Genomic DNA, 25955 nt, shown 5'->3' on the forward strand with positions numbered 1-25955 from the left:
ATTTGTTGATTTAAATAGGATAAATGTTTCATTGTCTAAAACAGTATGTTGGAAACACTGATGTGTGTGAAAGAGCACTGTTGACTCTCAGAGTCTTGCTATTTGTTTGACTGAACAACATATACACACTGAATGGCTATTGACTCTCTCTCTCTCTCTCTTTTGAAGCTGCCACCCACAGTCATAGAGTCGGTGTAGCTGAGCAGCTGCTCCTGATTACTCATGTTTACAGTGAGCATCGAGCATCTGCTGAGTGCAATCTCTCACACACACACACACACACACACACACACACACACACACACACACACATGTTCACACTCTCTGCCTCTCACACACATACACATACATTAGTGATTAGTACTCACACTCCCTTTCATGCACCTCACGCTCTGTGAAAACACAAACATGTACAACGCAAATGCAGAGCACAGCACACACAGACACACACACACACAGATGCACCCACACACACACACAGATGCACCCACACACACACACAGATGCACCCACACACACACAGTCACACACATGGAAAGACGGATTCGGTATCATTATCACAATTAGCCTCTTGTAAATGTGTGTGGGGTTTTTTCATGTTTGTGCTTCCCTTTACGTGCTCTTTACACAGTCAAAGCACTGGAGATGGATACAGGGGTCAGTAAGCACTTCCGCTCAAGTTTCAATAAAAGTTTAGCCAATAAATATTTGGTAGGAAACCCTCAGGGCCTTCAGGGAAGGTGGAATGATTTCCAGCAGCTTAAAAATGCACGCCTGTAATGTTGAATTCATCTTTATTTAACAGTATCATCACTCTTTTTGTATTTCATTATTCACTTTGGTTGAACAGGCCAGTTCAACACAGCGCTGCAGTCAGTGTTAGTGTGTGTGTGCGTTTTCTACTTTATAAGCACATGGAAAATCTCTTCCCTGTATTTATGCAAAACACATCCTAGTGCTTTTGAACTCCAATTAGCAGCAACAATCACAGGCTTCCTGTTGATATCTCCCTCCTTCCTGTTCGGTTTGGTCAGAACGAGTCCAAGTACACAACTCTGCTTATCAAAACACAGTGAACCCCCCCCCCCCCCCCCCCCCCCCTCTTTTTCTCTCTCTCTCTTTATCTTTCTCTTCCCCCCATACACAAACGGCACTGTTGATCTAATTATAACCAGCTATTCACACAGTGTGTTAGTGTCTTCGCACATTGTGTTTTTCTCCTGGCTCAGACCTTTTCGTTAAAGGTCAGTGTGTTTCGCGGCGCAGAGCCATCGCCACAGCCCCCGGCCCACTCAGCACCGTCCAGGGACTACCTAACAGCGCTTGGTGAAATGCTATCAGCTCCTAACACGTTTATCTGCAGATTATTAGTAAAGCAGTAGGTTTGCTAAGGCTTACTGTTAGAAGGATACAGTTATTCCTGTCTGCATGAACTACTGTTTAAATGTAACTGCTGGGTTCAATACATTGTGATATAGTATGATACGCTGAAGTGCCCCAATCCTAGTAATTACATACATAAACCAAATGAGTTATAATCAGTTATGCAATTACAAAGTTGCATAACTCATTACATTTACATTCGATTTACAATCTGTATCAACAGGTTCAAGCCTGCACTTCTGACTTTTTTCAGGGGCTAGTGATGTTTCAATGTTGATAAAAATCACCGAATGTAAAGGATTTTTTATCCCTTCCACAAAACAAGACAGCACACACAACAATAACCTTTCGTCAAATTCAAATCATCATTTCTACTTTTAAACTGCTCTTTCAACTGAAGTCCTCTGCTTGTTTCAATAAGATACAAGTTTGAAATCATTTGTGTAAAATATGCTTTTGTTGTTATCGGCAATAGGTTTTAATGGTGTTTTCACAGCTGAAAGTCTGGGCCAAGGTTCATGTTTTTTGTCATATTGTATACACTTGACGATCTGGATAGTTTTGGTTTCACATTGTAATTTGTTGAGCGTTAAAGAACTTTGCATGACAAACCTATGCCTTGTCATGATCACCCACGTGGGCTGTGTCTCCATATCATTAGAAAAAAAGGGAAACTGTCCTTGTCATTTGTTGATGCATTGCATTTGTGATGGCATCGCGCACCTATACTTTCTGCTGCCACAGTTTGTCTTCAGGTGGCACTGCTGTCTTGTCATGCACTCTATATTCCAATCATAATCGTATTACTGGAGTTATGTGATTATTCAAATGGTCATGTAAACAGCATACTTCTCAGGGCCTGATTTCTCAGCGCACGTAAACTCTTACTCTGATTTCTTTCGGATTTCTCAGTCTGTGCAGGTGCAAAAACCCACAGCTGTACTGGAAATAAGCGAGCAGCGCTGCTGCAAAATGGCAGCAAAACACTTTTGGAGCGACGCTGAAACCAAAAACATGGTTGACGAAATTAAGGATTGAAATTTTCTTCATTTTCTAGATGTTGCAAAGCAGAAATACGATTACTGCCTGATTCATGTAGACCAAGAGTTTTCACATTATCTGATCCAAAAAACGTGTTTTCACACTGCAAATGAACCAAAACATGGCTCAGTTTGATCTAGACTAAGGCAACGTCTTTTGGCCTAACTAAATTTTGGTGCTTTAGTCCAGACTGTGGACTAAGGAACCTTTCACACCTGCTACCAAATTGAAGGTCCGAATGTCTGAAGGTCTGAAGGTCCGGACCAAACAAAGTAGAATTGAAAGCAGACTAAAACATAAAGACTAATCCATAAAGAAGTGTTTTTTTGTTTTTATCTGGCTGTAAACTTTTCAAAAGCAGCTTTACAAGTAAAACTTGTTTTCTGACAATACACTGCACTCTGACTGGTCAGGTTTTTCAGAAAACAGTGAAGTCCTCACAAACAAGCTGGAAGTGTTTTGCATTAATACACTAAACTGGATTCTGAGCAGTTCATTGGAACCTCCAATGTTTTTGGAGAAATTGTTTTTTCTGGCTTTTTAAGCAGAACTTATAAAGAAACCGGTTGCAATTCGTATAAATACCTGCATCGCTCCTGTATAAGGATTCCAAGTAATCTGCCAGAACGACATCTTCTGAGAACAAAAACACTGCTGTGCTGAATCAACAATTGAGCCTTTCCAATGAAAAACCATATATTAACCATGAAACTTTTTTGGATTATCAGTTATTCTATTTTATTTTGTGCAGCCTTTTGTACCAAAAAGCCTAATTATGCTTTATTCAAATTTTACCAACTCCTTTATTTTACATACAGGACATGAAACAATATCATACCATATGAATTTTACCAAAAATGTCATATACTGTTTTTCATTGTAAGGAGTTAAAGGTAAGAGGAGGAGCATTTGTGAGGCAACATGACACAAACATCTTAATAAAGGAGTCTTTTAACCAGCATCAGTTGTCATAAATACTTCTTTTGTCAGTGTAGTTGTCATTTCACTCTAGAAAGTGCAATGACAACTGACGCTTGATGGAATAATGGATGGGTCTATTAAATAAATGTCTATACAGGTTTATTTCTTTGACAGGAAAACAACCAAAAAATGTCAGAAGTGCAGACTCAACCTGTCTAAACAGATCGTGAATCATATGTAAATGTAATACCTCACTCAACTCACTATGTAACTGTAATTAGCTAGTCACATTTAACAAATGTAGCAAAATTCTAGACCTTTAAAGATGGATAATTTCATTTTGTATGGTATCAAGAAGTTAAAGATGCAGTGTGTAAGATTTAGGGGTATCCAGTGGTGAGGTTACAGACTGCAACCAACTCGCCCCTCCTTCTCCAAGCATGTAATAGAATCTATGGTGGCTGTCAAGTTTTCGCTAATTTGCAGACAAGGATTCCTTCTCCCTTGCTGTTTGTTTTGCTAAATAATACGTATGATCCTCCATTTTTCAAGGTTTTGGTTCTCAAGTTTCTTATGATCAAAATGGTCAGCCAGCACGGGCAGCAACCACTGACTCTTCTTCTTTCTGCTAAAGCGCCACCAAATTCAAGCTGCCGCTTCAGAATAACAACATGAAAGGAAAGGCACTCTTCTAGAACCTGTGTTTAGCTTGTCCATTCTGGGCTACTGTAGAAATATCATGGCGCAACTTGGAGGCCTCGGTTGGAAGTGGACCAGCTCCCTACATAGATATGAAGGGCTCATTCTGCGCTAATGAAGACACAAGGATTCATAGCTACAGGTGATTATACACTAATGAAAACATGGTTTTGCATATCATATTCCATTTCTGCTAACAAATCCGCTTACATTTTACACACTGCACCTTTAAGTTGAAAACTGAAATACTGCAGGTTATTATCAGCATAGGGTGCTTTATTTTGTATCAGTTTCTTGTAATAAGTTCAGAATCAGGTGAAAAATTAAACACTGGAAATTTTAATGAATGCTCTCTAGGACAAATTTGTACTCCTACTTTTGACAGCAGATCTGCTGTCAGCTTCTCAAACCTCTTCTTATACTTAAAAAGCATTATGTCAAAAAGTATCCAGGCACTCCCTCTAACTGAATTCAGCTACTTGGTGAAGCCACTGCTGACTCAGCTGGACAGCTTATATAATCACCAGCACTGGGCTGTGTAGCAGTGGAGCTGTGTTCTCTGGAGTGAGCAGCTCCATTCAATATGATGAGCTGGAGTGATTCAGAACTAATCATCCAACATCACCTCACTAATGCTCTTGTGGCTGAACACAATCAAATCTCTCACAGCAATGTTCCAACATCTAATATATAGCCTTCTCAGAAGAGTAGAGGCTGGTACTGCAGCAGAGAGGGGTGAACTCTCTATTAAAACCCTTGATTTTAGAAAAACCGCTGGATAAGCAGGTGTCTATAAACTTTTGGACATTTTAACTTTTAAACTGAACCTGGATCAGGAGTCCAGTCCGACACTCTCCAGAGCTGTCAGACACCTTCTACCTTCTCCTCGCTCTCCTCCGAGAGACTCCTCATTACGCATAGTCTACTTTTCTGCTGATTCTCAGCTGCTGGTGGAGGACTTAACGGAGAAGTGAAAGAAGTGGGGTTTGGAGAGGAGGAGGGAGGCTGCTCAACTTCATTAAGTGTTCATCTATTATCAGCTGATTTCTTCCCCATTATCCCACAGTCCTGTAGGAATCCTATTTCTCCCCCCCATCAAATCCCATTATAATTTTGGAGGAGCGTTCCGCTTATCTGTCACCTGAAGCCCGAGAGAGGGAAGATGCTAATGGGCCTGTGTGAGGAGGGCTGAGGCTCTGGAGGCCCCACAGCCGCATCCAGCTCTTTACTCAGGCCCTTCGCTACTCTACTCTCTTCTCTGCTCCTGTCTTCACTTTTTTCTCTTCTCTTCACTTCTTTTATTGTTGCTTTTCTTTTCTTTATTTCTCTGTTCCACTTTTCTTTTTCTCCTTTTTTTTTGCTTCTGTTCTGTATACTTCTCTCTGCTTTTTTTCTGATCTATCTTTTCTTCTATTATTTTCTCTTCTTTTATTCTCTCTTTTCTCTGCTCTTCTGTTCTCTGATTTTTGCTTCTTTTCTTTGCCTCTTTTTTTTCATCTTTCACTGCGTCCCTCCACTTTTCTTTGCTCTTCTCTTCTCTTTTTTCTGCTTTTCCGTTCTGGTTTCTACTCTTATTTTTGCTTCTCTTTTCTTCTCGACTCTCCTTTTTTCCTTTCTATTCTCTTCCTTTATTCTCTCGTTTTCTCTGCTCCTCTGTTGCCTTATTTTTGCTTCTTTTCTTCTTCTCTCTTTTTCTTTTTCTTTCATTATTTCTCTCCACGTTTCTTTGCTTCTCTTCTCTTCTCTTTTTTCCTGCTCTTCCGTTCTGGTTTCTACTCTTATTTTTGCTTCTCTTTTCTTTTCAACTCACCTTTTTTCTTTTCCATTCTATTCCTTTATTTTCTATTCTTTTCTATTCCTTCATTCTCTCTTTTCTCTGCTCTTCTGCCCTCTTATGTTTTGCTTCTTCTCATCTCTTTTTCTTTATCTTTCATTGCTTCCCTCCAGTTTGGTTTGCTTTCTCTACTCTTCTCTTTCTTCCTGCTCTTCCGTTCTGTTTTCTACTCTAATTTTTGCTTCTCTTTTCTTCTCTACTCTCCTTTTCTGTTCTTTTTGTGCACTCATCTGTTCTTTTTGCTTTCCTTTTATTTCTCTTTTCTTTTCATTTCTATTCTCTTCTTCTTTTCTCCTCTGATCCCCACTTTCTTCTCTTCTCTTTTCTTTTTTCCATTCTGTTTTGTCTGCTTCTCATCTTCTCTCATTCTTTTTTCTTCTCATTTTTCTTCTCATCTCCACTTGCCTCTTCTTGTTTTCCACCTTTCTTCATCTTTTTGATCTTCAGCTTTTTGCCATCTTTTCTTCTCCTTCCTCCTTCACCCACCAACCCCTCATAGCCTCGGGGTTACATCACACTCATCTAATCATTAGAAGCAGCAGTTTACACCTGTTATCACCAGCAATGAGAAAAGCATGCTGCATTCTTACCTACATTACTTCACACTAGTAGCTCATTAAATTAGATAGTTATTCTAAATTTTAAGAAATTCTCCCAAGGTGTAATTATTTGCGGTGCAGTAATGTGTAACTGTGTTATTACATTTAAAATGTACTGCAAAATGACAGCAATAATTCTAGACTTAATGCTTTCTTCAGTGTCCCAGGCTCAGAATCAGTAGGCTTTAGTTTGACTTCTCTCTCTGTTCATTCCGTATATCAGCTTCAGTTACATTATCCCAGCGGTTATCAGTGCTGAAACGCAGCTGTCTGTGTCGTCTGCGTTGCGTCCTTCACAATCAGCTAAAAGGAACGCTTCCTCGCCGCATTCTTCTGTGACAGGACAGCATGACTGTGTCCAGAGCGGTCCCTGCACTTCCTGTGTCCAGGGCCCTCCAGGGCACAGCTGTTCTAGGAATCTCTATTTAACGAGGGATGAGCTCACATCCTGGTAATCAGGGCAGGGGGTGTGCTGCTAAAAACAGGGCTCCAATCAAATCTGGAGGGCTGCCAGAGTTCCCCTGTCATACAGTCACCCGCTACCGCCACAATACAAGCCACACATACCACAAAGAATTACAGGAACCAGAGATCACTCATGAATGATAACAGGAGCACATTGTGCAAAGGGCATTAGGCTAAGTGGCCTTTCATTCGCTGTTAACTAAGTCGGAGTTATCATGGGTGATGATGAAAGCATGGTGTAATTCGAGTTATTCCTCACTCTCAGCTCAGAGAAATGATGAGGAATTGTGTTGATTCTATCCAATCTATACACTTTTGTGTTTGTAAGTCATGTAGCTCTTTTACTGCTCTGTTGTGGCTCCATAGCAGAATTACATTTTTAGGGAAAAATAAATAATCTGCTGATCATTCTAACACAGTTTTAACAATAAATGCTCTTAAACGCTGGAGTTAATGTATAACTGCTAAATCACCCTTTAACTACGAACATTGGCTGCTGGTCACACAGCAACGCAGACAACAATCTCGCCTAGCTAGTAGCTAAGGAAAAGGCAAAGAGTAAGATTTCAGAAGAACAATAAGAACGATAATTTGGAGATGAATGGACTTATTTGTAGTTATAAGCACTCCAGGTTACCTGATACGTTTAATCTGCAACGAGAAACTTTTAAACACTAAAAAGTCACAAAGCTGAAGTCAGATTCTCGTTCGCCAGTTTCATGTTCAAATTTTCCCGTTCCACCTTAAATGGTGCAAAGGTTAACTACATAATTAGCTATATTCTGGTGCCTCAGGCACCATTTAAGGTGGAACAGGAAAATTTAAACATGCTAGTGAATGAGAAGCAACTTAAGCCTCGTAAAAAGTTGAATGTTAAGAGACATTTTACAAGAAATTGTTCTACTTTTGTGGAAAAGCTTCCTGCCGGAGATGTGAGAAAAGCAGCCATAGCTGAACTAAAGTTTAAAGCAGAGCAAAATTTTAGCCTATACTAGTACAATAGTACATAGTGAGGCATATTTACAGCCAAAATAGTGAAGCATCACTTCAGTAAAAGGGACATAGCATGTTTTGCTTCCTAAGGTGGTTGAATTTTGTTGAAATTTGACAAAAAATGGCTCTTCTTAACATTTGGGTTGCCGAGCCCTGTGCTAGGCAAACACAGGTAGCTGCCTAGAGCCCCAATAAAAGTACAAATTATATATGCTATAAATATTGATATACATACATTTTTAAACCAGCTCTTTCTTGCGGTTTTACTGATTATTTTAGCAATTTGAATGCAGCCTCACACCCCATGGTCATGGTTATAATGCACTATTCCATCTTGTCACATGATGACACAGACAGACTACTGTAATCAAAGCAATATAGTGATACATTGTCTACATTGTGGAGAGGAGTATCTTCAAGGAGGGAAAATCAACTAAAGTTAATCAATCGCAGAAGAGAAATGCAAAAAAGGGAGGAAAACAAAACGTTTGTTGCCAACACCTTAAGTTAACTTCATTTTTTCAGTAAGAACAGAGCACTGCACAGACCCACCTGGTCAGCCGGCCAGGGAATCAAACCCAGGCCCTTTTTGATGAGTTAATATGTATAATATCAATATTTCTCTACACCATCAGATAATTCTGCTTGTAACAAGCATTATTTCTTAAAACAAGCAAAATGATCTGCTGATATGGTGAGGCGATTTCACGAAATAAAAGGAAAAAAAAATTAAAATAAGTTAGTCTTCAAAATAATATTCTCAAAACAATCTCAAAATAAGAAATATTAGATATAGCAACAACATTTAAGATGATTTTACTAGGTCACTCAGGTACCCAGAGCTTCAACTAATTTCAGTTTTAATGTAATGTGTATCCAGAGGCCCCTTTCCTATCTTTTGTTTGAGCCACAGATTCACTAAATCTGCCCATGATTTTATGGAAAGCTATTGTTGTGTAGAAGCACACAGCAAAAGCATTCCTTCAAATAGGACACACTCAAATGCAAATGTAGTCCATTACGTAATTCGCTGTGTATTAAAATATGCAACCTCTTAATCACAATGGACCCGTACAGTAAAACGACACTAATAACTCTCAACTCAAGTGACCAAAGGAAGAAGCCTCTTCTCCAAGCAAAGGTGTGTAAAGGATACAGTGCTTTTAGCAACATGTTGTACTAGTGTGCATTGATTGCTGAGCTGTGAAAAATGGTGCACTTTTGTCGACTGTGCATTTGTTACTGAGCATAAAAGCTTGTTGCGAGCAATTACCAGCAATGCCTGTAAAAACCACTCCTCTCACAAGACAGCACACCAGAATCAAGCAATTAGCTACTAGAGAGCCTGTGTTACAGTGACCATATGAGGTGCTGTTAGAGACAACAAACATGTCCAATAAGTAATTTAGTGCATTTTTTAAAAATCTAACTTTTATTTGTTTATTTTATTTACTTCTTTGTTCCCTTGTCATTTAGTCAGGTCCAATTCCACCCATTTGTCAGGTTCCCCATCACACACCGCTACCAAACGGAGAGGATGAAGGCTAGCATGAGCTTCCTCTGAGCTCCACCGCATCTTCAAAGTGCCACTAATGCAATGTCAGTGGAGCTCAACACGCTTGGAGGCAATTCGGACACGTTGGCTAACAGATGGCTGCATTCACTGGTGCTGTGCAGAGTGATGGGGGAGAGGGTACAGAGAGGGCTAGCGGGGTGAGTGGTGGAATGGTGGGTTGGTGGTGGGTTGAGGGCCATCAAATCTAGTTATACTCTCTTGGTAATGTATTGCCATGGTGTTGCCAGGGGGATCAATCTAAAATAAATAACCACGACTCAGATTTTCAAGTCCTTTTATCTAAAGAATGGCTGCTAGAACAACTTAAACCCTTAACGTTCCAGGCTTATTATATACTAAGACTTATGATTCAGTAACCTCATGGAGCTGTTCTTGTGTTATACAAGTGTGTAATAAAACTTTGCATGGTTTGGTAAGGGGTTAAGGTGTCCACCTATCTGCCATAATAGCAAGGAACTGTGATTTACCCACATCTTCACATTCCTAAGAAAAGTTCTTCCTTTGTTTTGGACACCTTTGGCACCACTTTTGTACTGAAATATGATGTGAATTTTATACAGGCACTCAAGCACAAATTTAGCCTTGGGGATTCCTCTTTCTCTATAATTTGAAATGGGCACACTGAATCAACCTATTGCCTTATTTATTACCACTTCAGTTTGGTCAGGGGTCGGCCAGAGTTTGCTACATTGCAGGAAGTGAGTTGTCGGCTGTGCTATTAGTAGCCTGCGTGCTTTGTCATTGAACAAATAGCAGGATGCTCTCTTGGCAAGACAAAGAAAAATGTTGCATGATGCCCACTGCAAACCGAACTGTACCTTCTGAGATGATAAAGACTCTTTACCACACAAACAAAATATCAGCTGCTAGAATTACTGTATCAACCAAACTGTATTCTGTTGCTGTTGTTCTGGCTGCTACCTCAGTGACTGCTATGCTCATATATATATCACTGCTGTCAGAACAAAACCTTGTATCTCCATTTTTGTCCATTTTTCAGTTTTGACATAATTTGAAAATGTGTGTTGCCCTTAATATTGTGTGTTCATTTCATGTTGAAGGAGCCAAAAGAAATGACCCTAAATTACTTTGGAAAAAAGTCTGGTTCCATTGACTTTCATTAAAAGTAAAGTATGTTTTTTCCTTCTCCTGTAAAGTTACCATCTTCTAGATATGAGGTTTTGTTCGGATAACAGCGATATGCTGGACTATCGGCTAATATGTCATAGTATGTTACATCCTGCTTTGCACAATCTACATACTCTCAGTACCATATACTGTCTGTGTTTTTGTATTTAAGTCTTTTGTATTTATTGCACTGTCTGCACCATGTATTGTTGCACTTGTGCTCCTGTGTCGGTCCTAGAGGAATGTTGCTTCGTTTCACTGTGTACTTGTGTATAACTAAAATGACAGTAAAGCCTTTTGAACTTGAACGTGATATAAAAATCTATTCAGCTTTGTTACATCCCGTTATTTACATATCCAATAAGCGCAATGATGACACTGAGAAACCACAGTCTTCACAGAGTAGTGTCGCTTAAACAGCAGCCACTTTTGCGCACTGATCTGAGTTGATGCAGTCATAATGGTTTTTACACTGGTTTCAAATGCTGTTCAGCCAGATTTTAGTACCAGAACTATTCATCTAATAACAGACACGTAAAGGCAAATGAGACAAGATGAACGCTGTCCATGACTATGGACAACAAAAGCATAAGAAAGAGAAAAGGTGCTGTTCTGCACCACTCAGCCCTCTCCCACACCTCTCTGTCTCTGTGCTATATTAGTATTCTACAGGAACGCGCGGCACTCAAGGTTACCCTCACTCTAAACTGCTGAAGATAAAAAAAATGGTCCTCCTCATTAGCATCTGTGGGTAAAACCTGGCTAATCTTATTCACACTTATCCCTCTCGCTGTGACATCTTGGCCCCACTTTTCTATTCTTTCCCTCGCTAAAGGTTACAACCTCATTTTCTGAGCATTTTCTCCCTTAAATCTGCTTACAAATCAGAGTTTCTCGAAAATAAGGGCCGCTTCAAAGGCCTGTCTCCTAAATCCTTTTTTTCCCCTTAAAGTTAATTGAATGCAATAATAGATGCTGCCAGAGAGGTGCATGAATCTAATAATATGAATACTCGTAGCTTCTGTGACTTTGGAGGTCCGGTTTAGAAATGCTTGTTTTTTCTGTATAATTACAGGTTGGATCTGACAAAAGGGATGTGAGATATTTAGCTGTTATACACAAGGAACTCACACAAATCCAGGATAAGAGAAGTTTTATCACAGTAAAAAATCTGTTTGTTGATGCTTTAAGTAAACAGGCTACCTGGCTGAACCTCAAATAGCAAGTTAATAGAACAATAATCCTTTCTGTGAACGTATTATTTGTCAACCAATAAAAGCTACATGCAAAGCCAGCCGGGTTCCTTACTTTTTAAAGACAGAGAATGTAACGATTGCAATATAATATCAAAATCAAATAAGTGAACATTTTAAACAGTGCACTAATGTTTAATGTTTAAAACTGTATCAATGACGTGCCTGCTTTTATCCTATCAGAGTACAGTTGGGGGAGAGGGGGTGGGCTTATCCTACAGACACACCTTCACTTAACTGTTGTTCCTCTAAATATCTAAACATAAACTCTAGGTTTGTGATTCTTGGGATTTATTTTGTTAAAGGGCATCACAGCAGGAACTGAAAAAATGTATCTGAGCCGAACCAGAATCTGTAGTATCAGAGTTCTGTAGAAAATGGATTCATCCTGCATATTTTTGTGTTTGTAGCTCAGTTTCATAAGATCACTGTTTTACACAAAGATACTATACACTATTTATAATCTTTCATTCTGAAATAAAATTAAATATCTAATTGGAGTTCTTCAAGAACACATGAGTGGTAAGAATGCTTACGAATGGTGAAAAGGCTTAAGAGTGGTAAGAATGCTTATGAATGGTGAAAAGGCTTAAGACTGGTAAGAATGCTTACGAATGGTAAAAAGGCTTAAGAGTGGTAAGAATGCTTACGAATGGTAAAAAGGCTTAAGAGTGGTAAGAATGCTTATGAATGGTGAAAAGGCTTAAGAGTGGTAAGAATGCTTATGAATGGTAAAAAGGCTTAAGAGTGGTAAGAATGCTTATGAATGGTGAAAAGGCTTAAGAGTGGTAAGAATGCTTATGAATGGTGAAAAGGCTTAAGAGTGGTAAGAATGCTTATGAATGGTAAAAAGGCTTAAGAGTGGTAAGAATGCTTACAAATGGTGAAAAAGCTTAAGAGTGGTAAGAATGCTTACGAATGGTGAAAAGGCTTAAGAGTGGTAAGAATGCTTAAAAATGGTGAAAATGCTTAAGAGTGGTAAGAATGCTTACGAATGGTAAAAAGGCTTAAGAGTGGTAAGAATGCTTATGAATGGTGAAAAGGCTTAAGAGTGGTAAGAATGCATATGAATGGTAAAAAGGCTTAAGAGTGGTAAGAATGCTTATGAATGGTGAAAAGGCTTAAGAGTGGTAAGAATGCTTATGAATGGTGAAAAGGCTTAAGAGTGGTAAGAATGCTTATGAATGTTGAAAAGGCTTAAGAGTGGTAAGAATGCTTATGAATGGTGAAAAGGCTTAAGAGTGGTAAGAATGCTTATGAATGGTGAAAAGGCTTAAGAGTGGTAAGAATGCTTATGAATGGTGAAAACGCTTAAGAGTGGTAAGAATGCTTATGAGTGGTAAAAATGCTTAAGAGTGGTAAGAATGCTTACGAATGGTAAAAATGCTTAAGAGTGGTAAGAATGCTTACGAATGGTAAAAAGGCTTAAGAGTGGTAAGAATGCTTACGAATGGTAAAAAGGCTTAAGAGTGGTAAGAATGCTTATGAATGGTGAAAAGGCTTAAGAGTGGTAAGAATGCTTATGAATGGTGAAAAGGCTTAAGAGTGGTAAGAATGCTTATGAAGGGTGAAAAAGCTTAAGAGTGGTAAGAATGCTTACAAATGGTGAAAAAGCTTAAGAGTGGTAAGAATGCTTACGAATGGTAAAAAGGCTTAAGAGTGGTAAGAATGCTTATGAATGGTGAAAAGGCTTAAGAGTGGTAAGAATGCTTATGAATGGTAAAAAGGCTTAAGAGTGGTAAGAATGCTTACGAATGGTAAAAAGGCTTAAGAGTGGTAAGAATGCTTACGAATGGTGAAAAGGCTTAAGAGTGGTAAGAATGCTTACGAATGGTGAAAAGGCTTAAGAGTGGTAAGAATGCTTATGAATGGTGAAAAGGCTTAAGAGTGGTAAGAATGCTTATGAATGGTAAAAAGGCTTAAGAGTGGTAAGAATGCTTATGAATGGTGAAAAGGCTTAAGAGTGGTAAGAATGCTTATGAATGGTGAAAAGGCTTAAGAGTGGTAAGAATGCTTATGAAGGGTGAAAAAGCTTAAGAGTGGTAAGAATGCTTACAAATGGTGAAAAAGCTTAAGAGTGGTAAGAATGCTTACGAATGGTGAAAAGGCTTAAGAGTGGTAAGAATGCTTAAAAATGGTGAAAATGCTTAAGAGTGGTAAGAATGCTTATGAAGGGTGAAAAAGCTTAAGAGTGGTAAGAATGCTTACAAATGGTGAAAAAGCTTAAGAGTGGTAAGAATGCTTACGAATGGTGAAAAGGCTTAAGAGTGGTAAGAATGCTTAAAAATGGTGAAAATGCTTAAGAGTGGTAAGAATGCTTACGAATGGTAAAAAGGCTTAAGAGTGGTAAGAATGCTTACGAATGGTGAAAAGGCTTAAGAGTGGTAAGAATGCTTACGAATGGTGAAAAGGCTTAAGAGTGGTAAGAATGCTTATGAATGGTGAAAAGGCTTAAGAGTGGTAAGAATGCTTATGAATGGTAAAAAGGCTTAAGAGTGGTAAGAATGCTTATGAATGGTGAAAAGGCTTAAGAGTGGTAAGAATGCTTATGAATGGTGAAAAGGCTTAAGAGTGGTAAGAATGCTTATGAATGGTGAAAAGGCTTAAGAGTGGTAAGAATGCTTATGAATGGTAAAAAGGCTTAAGAGTGGTAAGAATGCTTATGAATGGTGAAAAGGCTTAAGAGTGGTAAGAATGCTTATGAATGGTGAAAAGGCTTAAGAGTGGTAAGAATGCTTATGAATGGTGAAAAGGCTTAAGAGTGGTAAGAATGCTTATGAAGGGTGAAAAAGCTTAAGAGTGGTAAGAATGCTTACAAATGGTGAAAAAGCTTAAGAGTGGTAAGAATGCTTACGAATGGTGAAAAGGCTTAAGAGTGGTAAGAATGCTTAAAAATGGTGAAAATGCTTAAGAGTGGTAAGAATGCTTATGAATGGTGAAAAGGCTTAAGACTGATAAGAATGCTTATGAGTGGTGAAAAGGCTTAAGAGTGGTAAGAATGCTTATGAGTGGTGAAAAGGCTTAAGACTGGTAAGAATGCTTATGAATGGTGAAAAGGCTTAAGAGTGGTAAGAATGCTTATGAGTGGTGAAAAGGCTTAAGAGTGGTAAGAATGCTTATGAGTGGTGAAAAGGCTTAAGACTGGTAAGAATGCTTATGAATGGTGAAAAGGCTTAAGAGTGGTAAGAATGCTTATGAGTGGTAAAAATGCTGATGAGTGGTAAGAATGCTTATGAATGGTGAAAAGGCTTAAGAGTGGTAAGAATGCTTATGAATGGTAAAAAGGCTTAAGAGTGGTAAGAATGCTTACGAATGGTGAAAAGGCTTAAGAGTGGTAAGAATGCTTACGAATGGTGAAAAGGCTTAAGAGTGGTAAGAATGCTTATGAGTGGTAAAAAGGCTTAAGACTGGTAAGAATGCTTATGAATGGTAAAAAGGCTTAAGAGTGGTAAGAATGTTTATGAGTGGTAAAAAAGCTGATGAGTGGTAAGAATGCTTATGAATGGTGAAAAGGCTTAAGAGTGGTAAGAATGCTTATGAATGGTGAAAAGGCTTAAGACTGGTAAGAATGCTTACGAATGGTGAAAAGGCTTAAGAGTGGTAAGAATGCTTATGAATGGTAAAAAGGCTTAAGAGTGGTAAGAATGCTTATGAATGGTAAAAAGGCTTAAGAGTGGTAAGAATGCTTATGAATGGTAAAAAGGCTTAAGACAGGTAAGAATGCTTATGAGTGGTAAAAATGCTGATGAGTGGTAAGAATGCTTACGAATAGCAAAAACGCTTAAAAGTGGTAAGAATGCTTATGAATGTTAAAAACGCTTAAGAGTGGGGAAAAGAACTTGTGGGTGGTATGATGCTTAAGTTGGGTAGGAATGCACAAGAGTGGAAAGAAGGCCTATGAGTTGTAAGAACATTTACACATGGTAAAAACTTTTAAGAGTGCTAAGAATGCTTATGAATGGTAAAAACGTTTGAGTGGCAACAATATTTCCAAATAGTAAAAATGCTTAAGAGTGAAAAGGACACTTTCAAGTGGTTAAGAATGCTTATAAGTGGTATGAACACTTAAGAGTGAAAAGGACACTTTCGAGTGGTTAAGGCTGGGAAGAAGGCTTACAACTGGTAAAAAAGCAAAAGAGCTGAAAGAACACTTACGAGTGGAGAGTATGTTTAAGAGTGCTTAAAAGTGTCTTAAATCCACCCATGAGAGTTTTAAACTCACCCATACTCGAGCTGATGTCTCCATTCTCGGAGTCTGTGCCGTGGTTGTTACTGCCATGGTAGCTGCTCATCACCTCCATTTTAATCTTCTTCTTCATAGCTTCTGCTAAAGTAGCAGCTGTTAGACCTGAGAGAAATGAAGTGAAGCAGGAAGAGAAAGAGAGAGAAGATGAGAGAACATCTTACATTACTGTATTGAGATGTGCTGCAACTAAAGTAACACATACTAACACCACATATTTCCATTTTTATGTAACTCTAACTGTCCTTTACACTGTGCAAACACTTCACAATGAAGGCTTTATTATAACAGCAACAAAATGGCAGTATCATATATACCACGTCAAGTCTGACTTAATTATTGCAATATTACTCTTAAATGTAAGCTTCTCCAGAACACTGGACACATGACCTTGCCAAACTGGAAACAAACACACTTCAGATCTTCCTATACTGAAAAAGTGTTCACATAGATTTTATACATATGGAAATTATGTACGCGTTTGTATTGTGTACATAATTTCCACATGTATAAAATCTATGTCAACACAACTACTGCCAAATGCAAGAAAACAGAAATATTACTGCGCTTGTTTATTATGTTTACATTTACTGTGTTGATGTAATGTATTTTCTTCTATAATAAACTCTAATAAATCCAAACGTTCTACATTATGAATCAGGTAAATTAAGTGCAGCATTTGTTTTGCAGTGTAGGCCAAGATACTGCTTTCTGGTATTTCAAGTTACAACACTTCAAATTTAATATGAATGTATGTTTATATTCAAAAAAATATGTATTTATATATTTAGCTATTTCTGCAATAGAGTAGTGACCTCTCTAGGCCTTCCGCCCATTGACCGCTGGGATAGGCTCCAGCTTCTCTCCGCGACCCAAAAGGATACGCAGCTTTGTGTGCCTGTGTGTGTATTTAGTTATTGCTCATATCTTATACATAATTTCATATTTTGAAAAAAGTGTCCACCACTACATACAGTATCTATTTTTAATCATTTAAAATGTATTTTCCTTAGTAAATATGCCATTAACATGACCTCTCAATAAGGAGAACATGACACTGAACATGCACCCTGTCAAGGGTAACAGCAGCACACATTTGAAATCAAGTAAATTCAATGCATCACTTTCTTTAGTACTTTTTTTTACATATTATGAAGAAAAAACAAAGGTAAGGATGCAGTTCTACAGATAGTGAGTGACAGAGGAAAAGCATGCGCTGTCACATTAAAATGCCAAAGCGTCTGGTCTATTAATATCCAATGGCACAGTCAGAAGACTGGCCTTGCGTCACAGAAGCATTTCACAGTGTGATTTAAAACTCTGCTCTCAGATCAGTGTTTCTGTATCAGTGACATTAGGAATGAGGCTGGAATAAGACTAACGCAGGGTGGGCCGGATAAGGGCTGCACCCCCTTCATCACACGCTAGTAATTAGCATTCATGCTGTCAGGCACCTGCCCAACGTCACGAGCCTCCGCTAACACACACTGACTTTGCCAGGGTGTGTGTGTGTCCTCAGCGATATAGCATAATTCAATTAGGCTCAGATTAGCATCCCTTCACTGCACGGACAGATGACACTGACTACACGGCTCAGACTCAGCTCTCTCTTCTCTCCCTCCGCCTCCAAAAGTTTGGAATAACTGTTCTTGATAATACAGAATCCAACTCTACTGCAGATAAATGTATAAAATGATGCAAGTACTTTACAACTACTACAACAGATTTCTGATTCACCTTGCTGCAGTAACAGCTATGACTCTTCTGGGAAGGCTTTACACTAGATATTGGAACATAGCTGTAAGGGTTTGATTGTATTCAGCCACAAGAGCATCAGTGAGGTCAGGTACTGATGATGGATGATCAGTTCAGGATCACTCCAACTCATAGCCAAAGCTATTGGATGAAGCTCCATCTCTCCAGAGCACACAGTTCCACTGCTCCGCAGCTTAATACTGGGGGGGTTTATACCCCTCTAACTTGGCTTTGGGCATGGTGACTATTCCAGAGTGTTCCATTCTATTGGTCAATGCTTTTCTACAGAGGTGTGAGAGAGAAACTGTGTAAGCAAATTTGAACATCCATGTCAGCAATGGACACACGTTAACGTAGATAAATTCACTAATTAGAAGGTGCGTCTGGAAACTTTTGAATATAGAGCACTGTTCTTCAGTGGTCAGGACCAGCAGCACTGCTGTGTCTGATCCTCTCAGATCAGCGCAACACACCCTAACACACCACCACTATATCAGTGTTACCACAGTGCTGGGAATGATCCACCACCCAAATAATACCTGCTCTGTGAGGGTCCATGGGGGTCCTGACCACTGAAGAACAGGGTAAAAGGGGGCTAACAAAGTATCAGAGAAACAGATGAACTACAAAGTGCAGCTATACAGTAAGAGGAGCTGATAAAATGGACAATGAGCGTAGAAACAAGGAGGCGGTCATCATGTTATGCCTGATTTGTGTGTGGTGTTGAGACTGATACCAACAAAACACTGATGTTCAGTAAAGAGTCCAGGGTCCCGAGCCAGAGTGGCTAGCATTGGGAAGCAATAGCTTGAGAAGAGTCAAGTGTGCGGGAAACACACTAGTGAAGCAAGGACATTCAGAATGAGCATTATCACCAGCAGTGGCGCACAGCGGATCAGTGTTATGTTTTTGCAGAGCAAAAATGTGTTTAGCTCCAGGGAACCGAATTTCACATGTGAAAACATTCGCCAGGCTGGTTTCAAACTAGTTCTGCTACTTTAGCTGGCTGGCATTTAGACTAACCGAAATTGGCTACAGTTTATGTTCCACTATGAGGTAATTGGCAGCACGGTGTCTATGTGTGCGCGTTTGCTTTCAGTTGCTCTCCAAATGCTTTCACAAAATGTCAAGATCAGAGCATGAAAGCCAAGGCCCCATTCAGCCAGCAGAGAGGACGATATCAAAGCGCTCCTCTTTCTCTCTCTTCAAGCCACTCAAAGAGAAAAAAATGCCCCTCTCTCTCTTTCTTTCCATCTTTCTCTCTCTCTCTCTCCTTCCCTCCCTCCATATCCCCGGAGGCCTTTGAGTTCCCATCTCCATAGCTGACATTGATAGTGTGACCTCTGCTGAAGATAAAAGAAAACTCGAGGCTGCCTACACTATAGATTCACCAACACACGCACACAGCTCTCTCTCCCTCTCTCGCTCTCTCTGACACATCCCTCACCTGCTCTTTCTAAACGGGTACAAATGCACGAGGCTTTCTTTCGAGGGCTTGCTTTGAGGCGTGCGGGAGGGGCTGATTGAGAGCATTTTCACACACACACACACACACACACAAAGCCAAGGGCGGCTCAGATGTCGATGCACAGCAGATATGCATTTAGCTTTACAGGCAGACTACAATGGAAAACGTGATGCATTAGGTGTACTCGATTCAAATGTGTACATCATTTCTATATTAATAAAATATATTACCTCAACACAGTTACAGGCCAAAGTCAGTAAGCTGAAAGAGAGAACTGTGTTGATGTAATATGTTTTATTACTGTGGAAATTATAGAAGTTAATTTAGTGCATTACTTTTTTCAGTGTAGGACAGATATGATGCCAATTTCATGATATTGCAAGTGTATCATGGGAGTTGTCAGCACTTCTAGAATGCTAAAAAGTTGCATGTGTTGCAAATTAGATAGATTTAGACCAATATTATGATTGACACACCGCTTAGACATTCACAATCACCGGTAAATGTTCTGCCCACCGTCAAGCGGAAAACCAAAACCGAAAACCTTCCACAGGACTCATCAAACAAATCTGCAGTGAGAACGGCGGTGGCAGTAAATCAGTCAGAATTATTAGACTAAGAAATGGTGGAAAGGTGTTACTGAGGAACACTTGTTTGCAACTGACAAATGCTATACTGATCATCTGGAGGTGGTGCTGTTTCCAATTAATTCCTGAACCTGAAAAGGTTTGGGATTAAGCTCAGTGGAAGACCAAGCTCTAAGATTAATGTCAAAACTATTAACTGTGAACTATTATCTGGATTACAAAAAATATTTTTATTTCATTTTTGCTAAAAATCATTTTAATACCATGTCTAATAATGAATAAAATTACAGAAATAGATTAAAGATCCGTTAGCTTGATAAATCAAACTGATTAAACAAGAGCGCATATTTATGTGCAAATATCAGTGTTAATGCACTTGTACACACATAATTCTTTGTACTGTTTCGTTAAAAAAATTGTTTTAAGTTGGGGTGCTGACTATATACACTACAACATTGCTGTGAGGATTTGATTGCATTCAGCCACAAGAGCATTGGTGAAGTCAGGTACTGATGTTGGATTTTTAGTTCAGGATTGCTCCAGCTCATCCCAGAGGTATTGGATGGAGCTCCATCTCTCCAGAGAACACAGTTCAACTGCTCCACGCCCCAATGAGCGGGGCTTTATACCCCTCTAGCTGCCCCTTAGCATTGGGCATGGTGACCATAGGCTCATGTGTGGCAGCTCCAGGGCATCCGATTCTATTAGCAATGCTTTTCTACGGAGACACCTGAGTTATTTTAAAAGCAGCTGAATTCACTAATTAGACATGTTGTCTGAACACTTTTGCACATACAACTCTTGAGCTACTTTTAGGAGCATCTATCACACAGCTTGAGGTGAGCGTGTCTCTGGGCCGTATGTAATTCCTTTTAATTACAACCCAAGATAAAGGTCAGAAGAGACACTGTGGTAGTGTAGTGTAGCTTCAGGCCGGCATGCATTGTCATAGCGTAAACAGTAGCTGTGGGGCTCAAACAAGCAACACAACAAATATCTTTCATTTGGACTAATTAGATTAAAAGGCCCACTCACAGCACTCTAAACGAGTGCAGCCTAATATGGCTTATATACAAGTGCCCCTAAGCTTGTAACATACTTGCCAGCATTTGTTTGTGAAAAAACAGAAATAACAGTCAAATCAACCTTACACCCCCCCCACCCCTCCCCCCCCCACCCCCACCACCGCCGCCGCCCCCGCAGCATGCAAGAAGAAAAAACAGCAGCAGCTGTTCCTCTTGCTTTGTTGTAACAAGTGTTACAGTTACGCGCCTCGGCTGCTTGTTTTGTACTTGTTATATTAACATTTTCACTGTGATGTCTTCTCAAAGTGTTCTCACTGAGCTCAGAGAGCGCATTCACAGCTTAGGAAATGAGCTGATCAGTTAACTGTAACTGCTTCCAGTGGAATTATTCAATTCTATTAGCTTTTATTCAGTGTTATTATTGGGTTTTACCTTATTTCGTTTAGCTTAATGCTTCATTGGCAGGGAATCTGTATCTAGACCAACCTTCACATATTCAAAAAACACCAAAACCTTCCACAGAACCCTTCAAAACAAATGTGCAGTGAGAACGGCAGAAGAGGCAATAAATCAGTCGGTGTCATTAATCGCTAATCTTTTTTCCTCCATAACAGTGTTATCTGTGTGTTTGTAAACACTGATTTAAAATTTGTTTTAATAACAATTAACATGTCATGTTTTCACCACTAGGTCCTACATTCATAATAGTTTTTGAGAGTTCATACTATGATTTCCCAATTGATCTTCAATAAAATATTTTTTTTCTTGAAGATTATTTTATTATAATAATTATTATTTTATTATAATTAATATTATTTTAACTTAAAATAATTAAGTGATTAATAATAGTCAAAAAATGGAGCAATGACGAATTTTTTTTTTATTAAGTTGTTTCAAGAGTTTTCTAGATTGTTTTTCCAACTTTTTTTCTGAAGGCCTGGACATTTTTAAACATTGTTCGGCTATTTTTTCAATTTTGAAAACAAAGAAATCAACTAATCATCAGTTATGGAGTGATTCATTGATTACTAATACGATGAAAAAGGTTGTTTCAAATATGTTTTAGCTTGTGCAAAAATGATTTTGCCAATAAAAAACACTGATTAATTGATTAATTGTAACAGAATGACTACTTAGTTACTACTACTACTGCTACTACTGCTACCACCACTGCTGCTACTACCACCACCACCACTACTACTACTACTACTGCTGCTCCAAAGACCACCACCACTACTGCTACTACTACTACTGTTACTACCACTACTACTACTACTGTTACTACCACCACCACCACCACCACCACTACTACTACTACTGCTACCAAGACCAGCACCACTACTGCTACTACTACCACTACTACTACTGTTACTACCACTACTACTACTGATACTACCACTACTACTACTGATACTACCACCTCTACTACTGTTACTACCACTACTACTACTGTTACTACCACTACTACTACTACCACTACTACTACTACCAGAACTACTACTGTTACTACTACTGCTTCTACTACGGTTACTACCACTGCTGCTACTACTACTGTTACTACCACTACTACTACTGTTACTACTACTACTGCTACAACTACCACTACTACTACTGCTACTACTACTGTTACTACCACTACTACTACTACCACTACTACTACTTCTACTACTACTACTACCACTGCTACTACTACTACTGTTACTACCACTACTACTACCACTACTGTTACTACTACTACTGCTACAACTACCACTACTACTACTGTTACTACTACTACTACTACTACCACTACTACTACTACTACTACCACCACCACTACTACTACTACTACTGTTACTACCTCTACTACTACCACTACTGTTACTACTACTACTACTACTACTACTACTACTACTACTTCTACTACTACCACTGCTACTACTACTACCACTGCTACTACTGTTACTATTATTATTGGATTAATCAGCAAGAGTAATGAAACTAAAGGAGATCACTCCATTACTAATATAACCAACAGCGACAGCTCTGGACTACACTGAGCTGAACTGTGTATTTCGTGACTGGTAAGGAAGGTTCTGCCCTAGTCTTACCTGTGTGAGACATCATTCCTGAAGTCATGAGTCCCGTGACAGAATGGGGAAGGATGTGTGGACTCTCGGGTGATGTCACACTTTGGGTCCTTTTGGGGGGTCGTCCAGGTCTGGAGCTAGAAAGAAAAAGAACACAGTGCAGGCTGAGTACTGTGTGTTGAATTTGAGTGTGATTTGAGACTATTGTGTCGCAGGAACAAAAGGTATCGGGTATATCAAAGGCCGGAACACCTCAGCACTAAAAGGAGAAGCTGCACTGAACTTACAGGCTATATATATTCATTTAGCACATACGCACCATCTGTATAGAGGCTTTGACATATTCACTGTACACAATAAGAGTGAATAAATGATCTCAAGGACATTCACTACTCTCTCTCCGTCTCTCGCCCCCCCCCCCCTCTCTCTCTCTCTCTCCTTGCAGTAATTAGATCACACAGTAGTCTCATCTGCCTTTTCCACAATCAGCCATTTTTTCCTCATGAATAATTCACAGCGTGCGCCTCGTTACCTGCTCCTCTACATTTGTGCACTGACTTCTTCTCAGTTCAAGTTTACACACACTAAAATCAACACAGCTCTCCACCTAATATACATAACATCCTCACTAACCAGGACTTCTCCTCACGATACTCACTCATCATTTATTACATGCAGACAAGACAATGACGAATATCATACACTCACTTTGGTGTCAGGGCACTCCACTACTTTAACTTCTAGGTTATAGATAAAACATAAACATAATATAACATCCGTAACCTGTAGTTCAACTTTAGCTTCAAAACGAACTCTTCGACCTAGTAGTTTATAGAAATTTTGGTTTTTGTGGACCTCTACCTGAGATTTAACCACCAGTTACACCAAACACTTAACTCCACAGTCTAGAGTTTATAGATAAAACTAACACTCAACACTTCAACCAAGTAGTATAATAGCAATAGGCACTTACATCTAGTTGTTCACACACACACACACACACACACACACACAATATTGCCAAAAGTATTCGGTCGTCTGCCTTCACACACACATGAACTTGAGTGACATCCCATTTTTAATCCATAGGGTTTACTATGATGTTGGCCCACCCTTTGCAGCTATAACAGCTTCAACTCTTCTGGAAAGGCTTTCCAGAAGGTTTAGGAGTGTGTTTATGGGAATTTTTGACCGTTCTTCCAGAAGTGCATTTGTGAGGTCACACACTGATGTTGGATGAGAAGGTCTGACTCGCAGTCTCCACACTACTTCAACCCAAAGGCGTTCTATCAGGTTGAAGTCAGGACTCTGTGCAGGCCAGTGAAGTTCTTCCACACCAAACTCGCTCATCCACGTCTTTATGGACCTTGCTTTGTGCACTGGTGCGCAGTCATGTTAGAACAGGAAGGGGCCGTCCCCAAACTGTTCCCACAAAGCTGGGAGCATGAAATTGTCCAAAATCTCTTGGTCTGCTGACGCATTAAGAGTTCCTCTCGCTGGAACTACGGGGCCGAGCCCAAATCCTGAAGAAGAACCACACACCATAATCCCCCCTCCACCAAACTTTACACTCAGCACAATGAAGTGAGACAAGTACCATTCTCCTGGCAACCGCCAAACCCAGACTCATCCATCAGATTTCCAGACGGAGAAGTGTGATTCGTCACTCCAGAGAACACGTCTCCACTGCTCTAGAGTCCAGTGACGATGCTTTACACCACTGCATTCGACGCTCTGCATTGCGCTCGGTGAAGTAAGGCTTGGATGCAGCTGCTCGGCCATGGAAACCCATTTATTTTACAAACCCATTAAATTGTGTGCTAAAATTTGGAGTAAAATGTCATATTTATGTGTGTTTTCTTAGCCTATTTTTTTCACTTAGAAAAACAACAAAATATCACTAGAAGTGTTCACACTTTTGCTTAACACTGTAAACAAACAAACAAACAAACAAACATGTATTTTCATGTATATATCTGTTGTAACAAACCTTACAAGAAACTTTACAAGAGAAGGAAATAACACTCTTAAGTTTGAATGGAAAATAATGGAACTATTTTTTATTTCAAGTATTTTTGGAGCTTCTCTGTTGCTCAATTCACTATAAAAATTTAGTATGCTGGAAAAGTTTTCAAATTCTGAGTAGGGAAAAAATGGACAAATGAAGTTTGGTTATATAAACTGGGAGCCACGACCTGCATCAGCTCTGTTCATAGCTAATATATTAGAATTTATTAGAATTAGTATATATCTGCAATAAGATTAGTGTTACATTCTTCAATTAACACTTTAACTTTCCTTCCTTTTTGCTGTGGAGCTCTTGCTCTAATGTCATATCCTTGTGGCTCTTTAGCCTCCAACCTGTCCATTTAGAGATACAACTATAAGATCTAACACTTAACACCTAGCCTTATCCACTAGATTACAGATATAAGTCACACGCAACACTGAATATAGTACTTTATACTTTTCTGTACTTGCTTTTGATTTTTTTTTTTAAAACCTCCTCCACTCTCGTAAAAAAGGTAGTAAACTGCCACCGGGGCAGGTCAGTACCATTCATCACTGGGGTGGGACCCTCAAGGGTACATCTCAGTACCTTTAGTCGGGGAACATAATCCATTGTACCCTAATCCATTGAAACTATATTTGGTTGCAGCAGACCACAGTCGTGTACCTCTCATGTATAGTTTACAGATATAACACATAAGCTTTTTGGTTAAGATCTTTGTTTATTTACGTCATTTGGGCTGTGTAGATTCTGGTGTTTGAATGCCTCAGTGCGGCTTGTGCCTCCTCTGTTTGCCCCACCCCCACGCCTGAGCACCAATCAGCCCTCATAAAATATTAAACTCACCGTTTGCCCTTTGAAAATCTCCCTCTCTCCATTCCCTAATTGTTCCGTTTCTTTATCTG

General features: G+C 39.3%; 1 protein-coding gene across 2 annotated transcripts in view; it reads right to left on the reverse strand.

The window, feature by feature from the left end:
• Positions 1-25955, reverse strand: part of dachc (dachshund c) — a 116977-nt gene that overhangs the window by 46878 nt on the left and 44144 nt on the right. For both annotated transcript variants that reach the window (XM_017712139.2, XM_017712138.2), the window contains exons 2-3: positions 23061-23176; positions 16115-16240 (exon numbers count right to left, since the gene is read on the reverse strand). In XM_017712139.2, coding sequence (XP_017567628.2) covers positions 16115-16240; positions 23061-23176 — 242 coding nt within the window. The remainder of the gene's footprint in view (positions 1-16114; positions 16241-23060; positions 23177-25955) is intronic.

This window comes from Pygocentrus nattereri, chromosome 12 (genome assembly GCF_015220715.1).
Source record: "Pygocentrus nattereri isolate fPygNat1 chromosome 12, fPygNat1.pri, whole genome shotgun sequence".
NCBI lineage: Eukaryota > Metazoa > Chordata > Actinopteri > Characiformes > Serrasalmidae > Pygocentrus > Pygocentrus nattereri.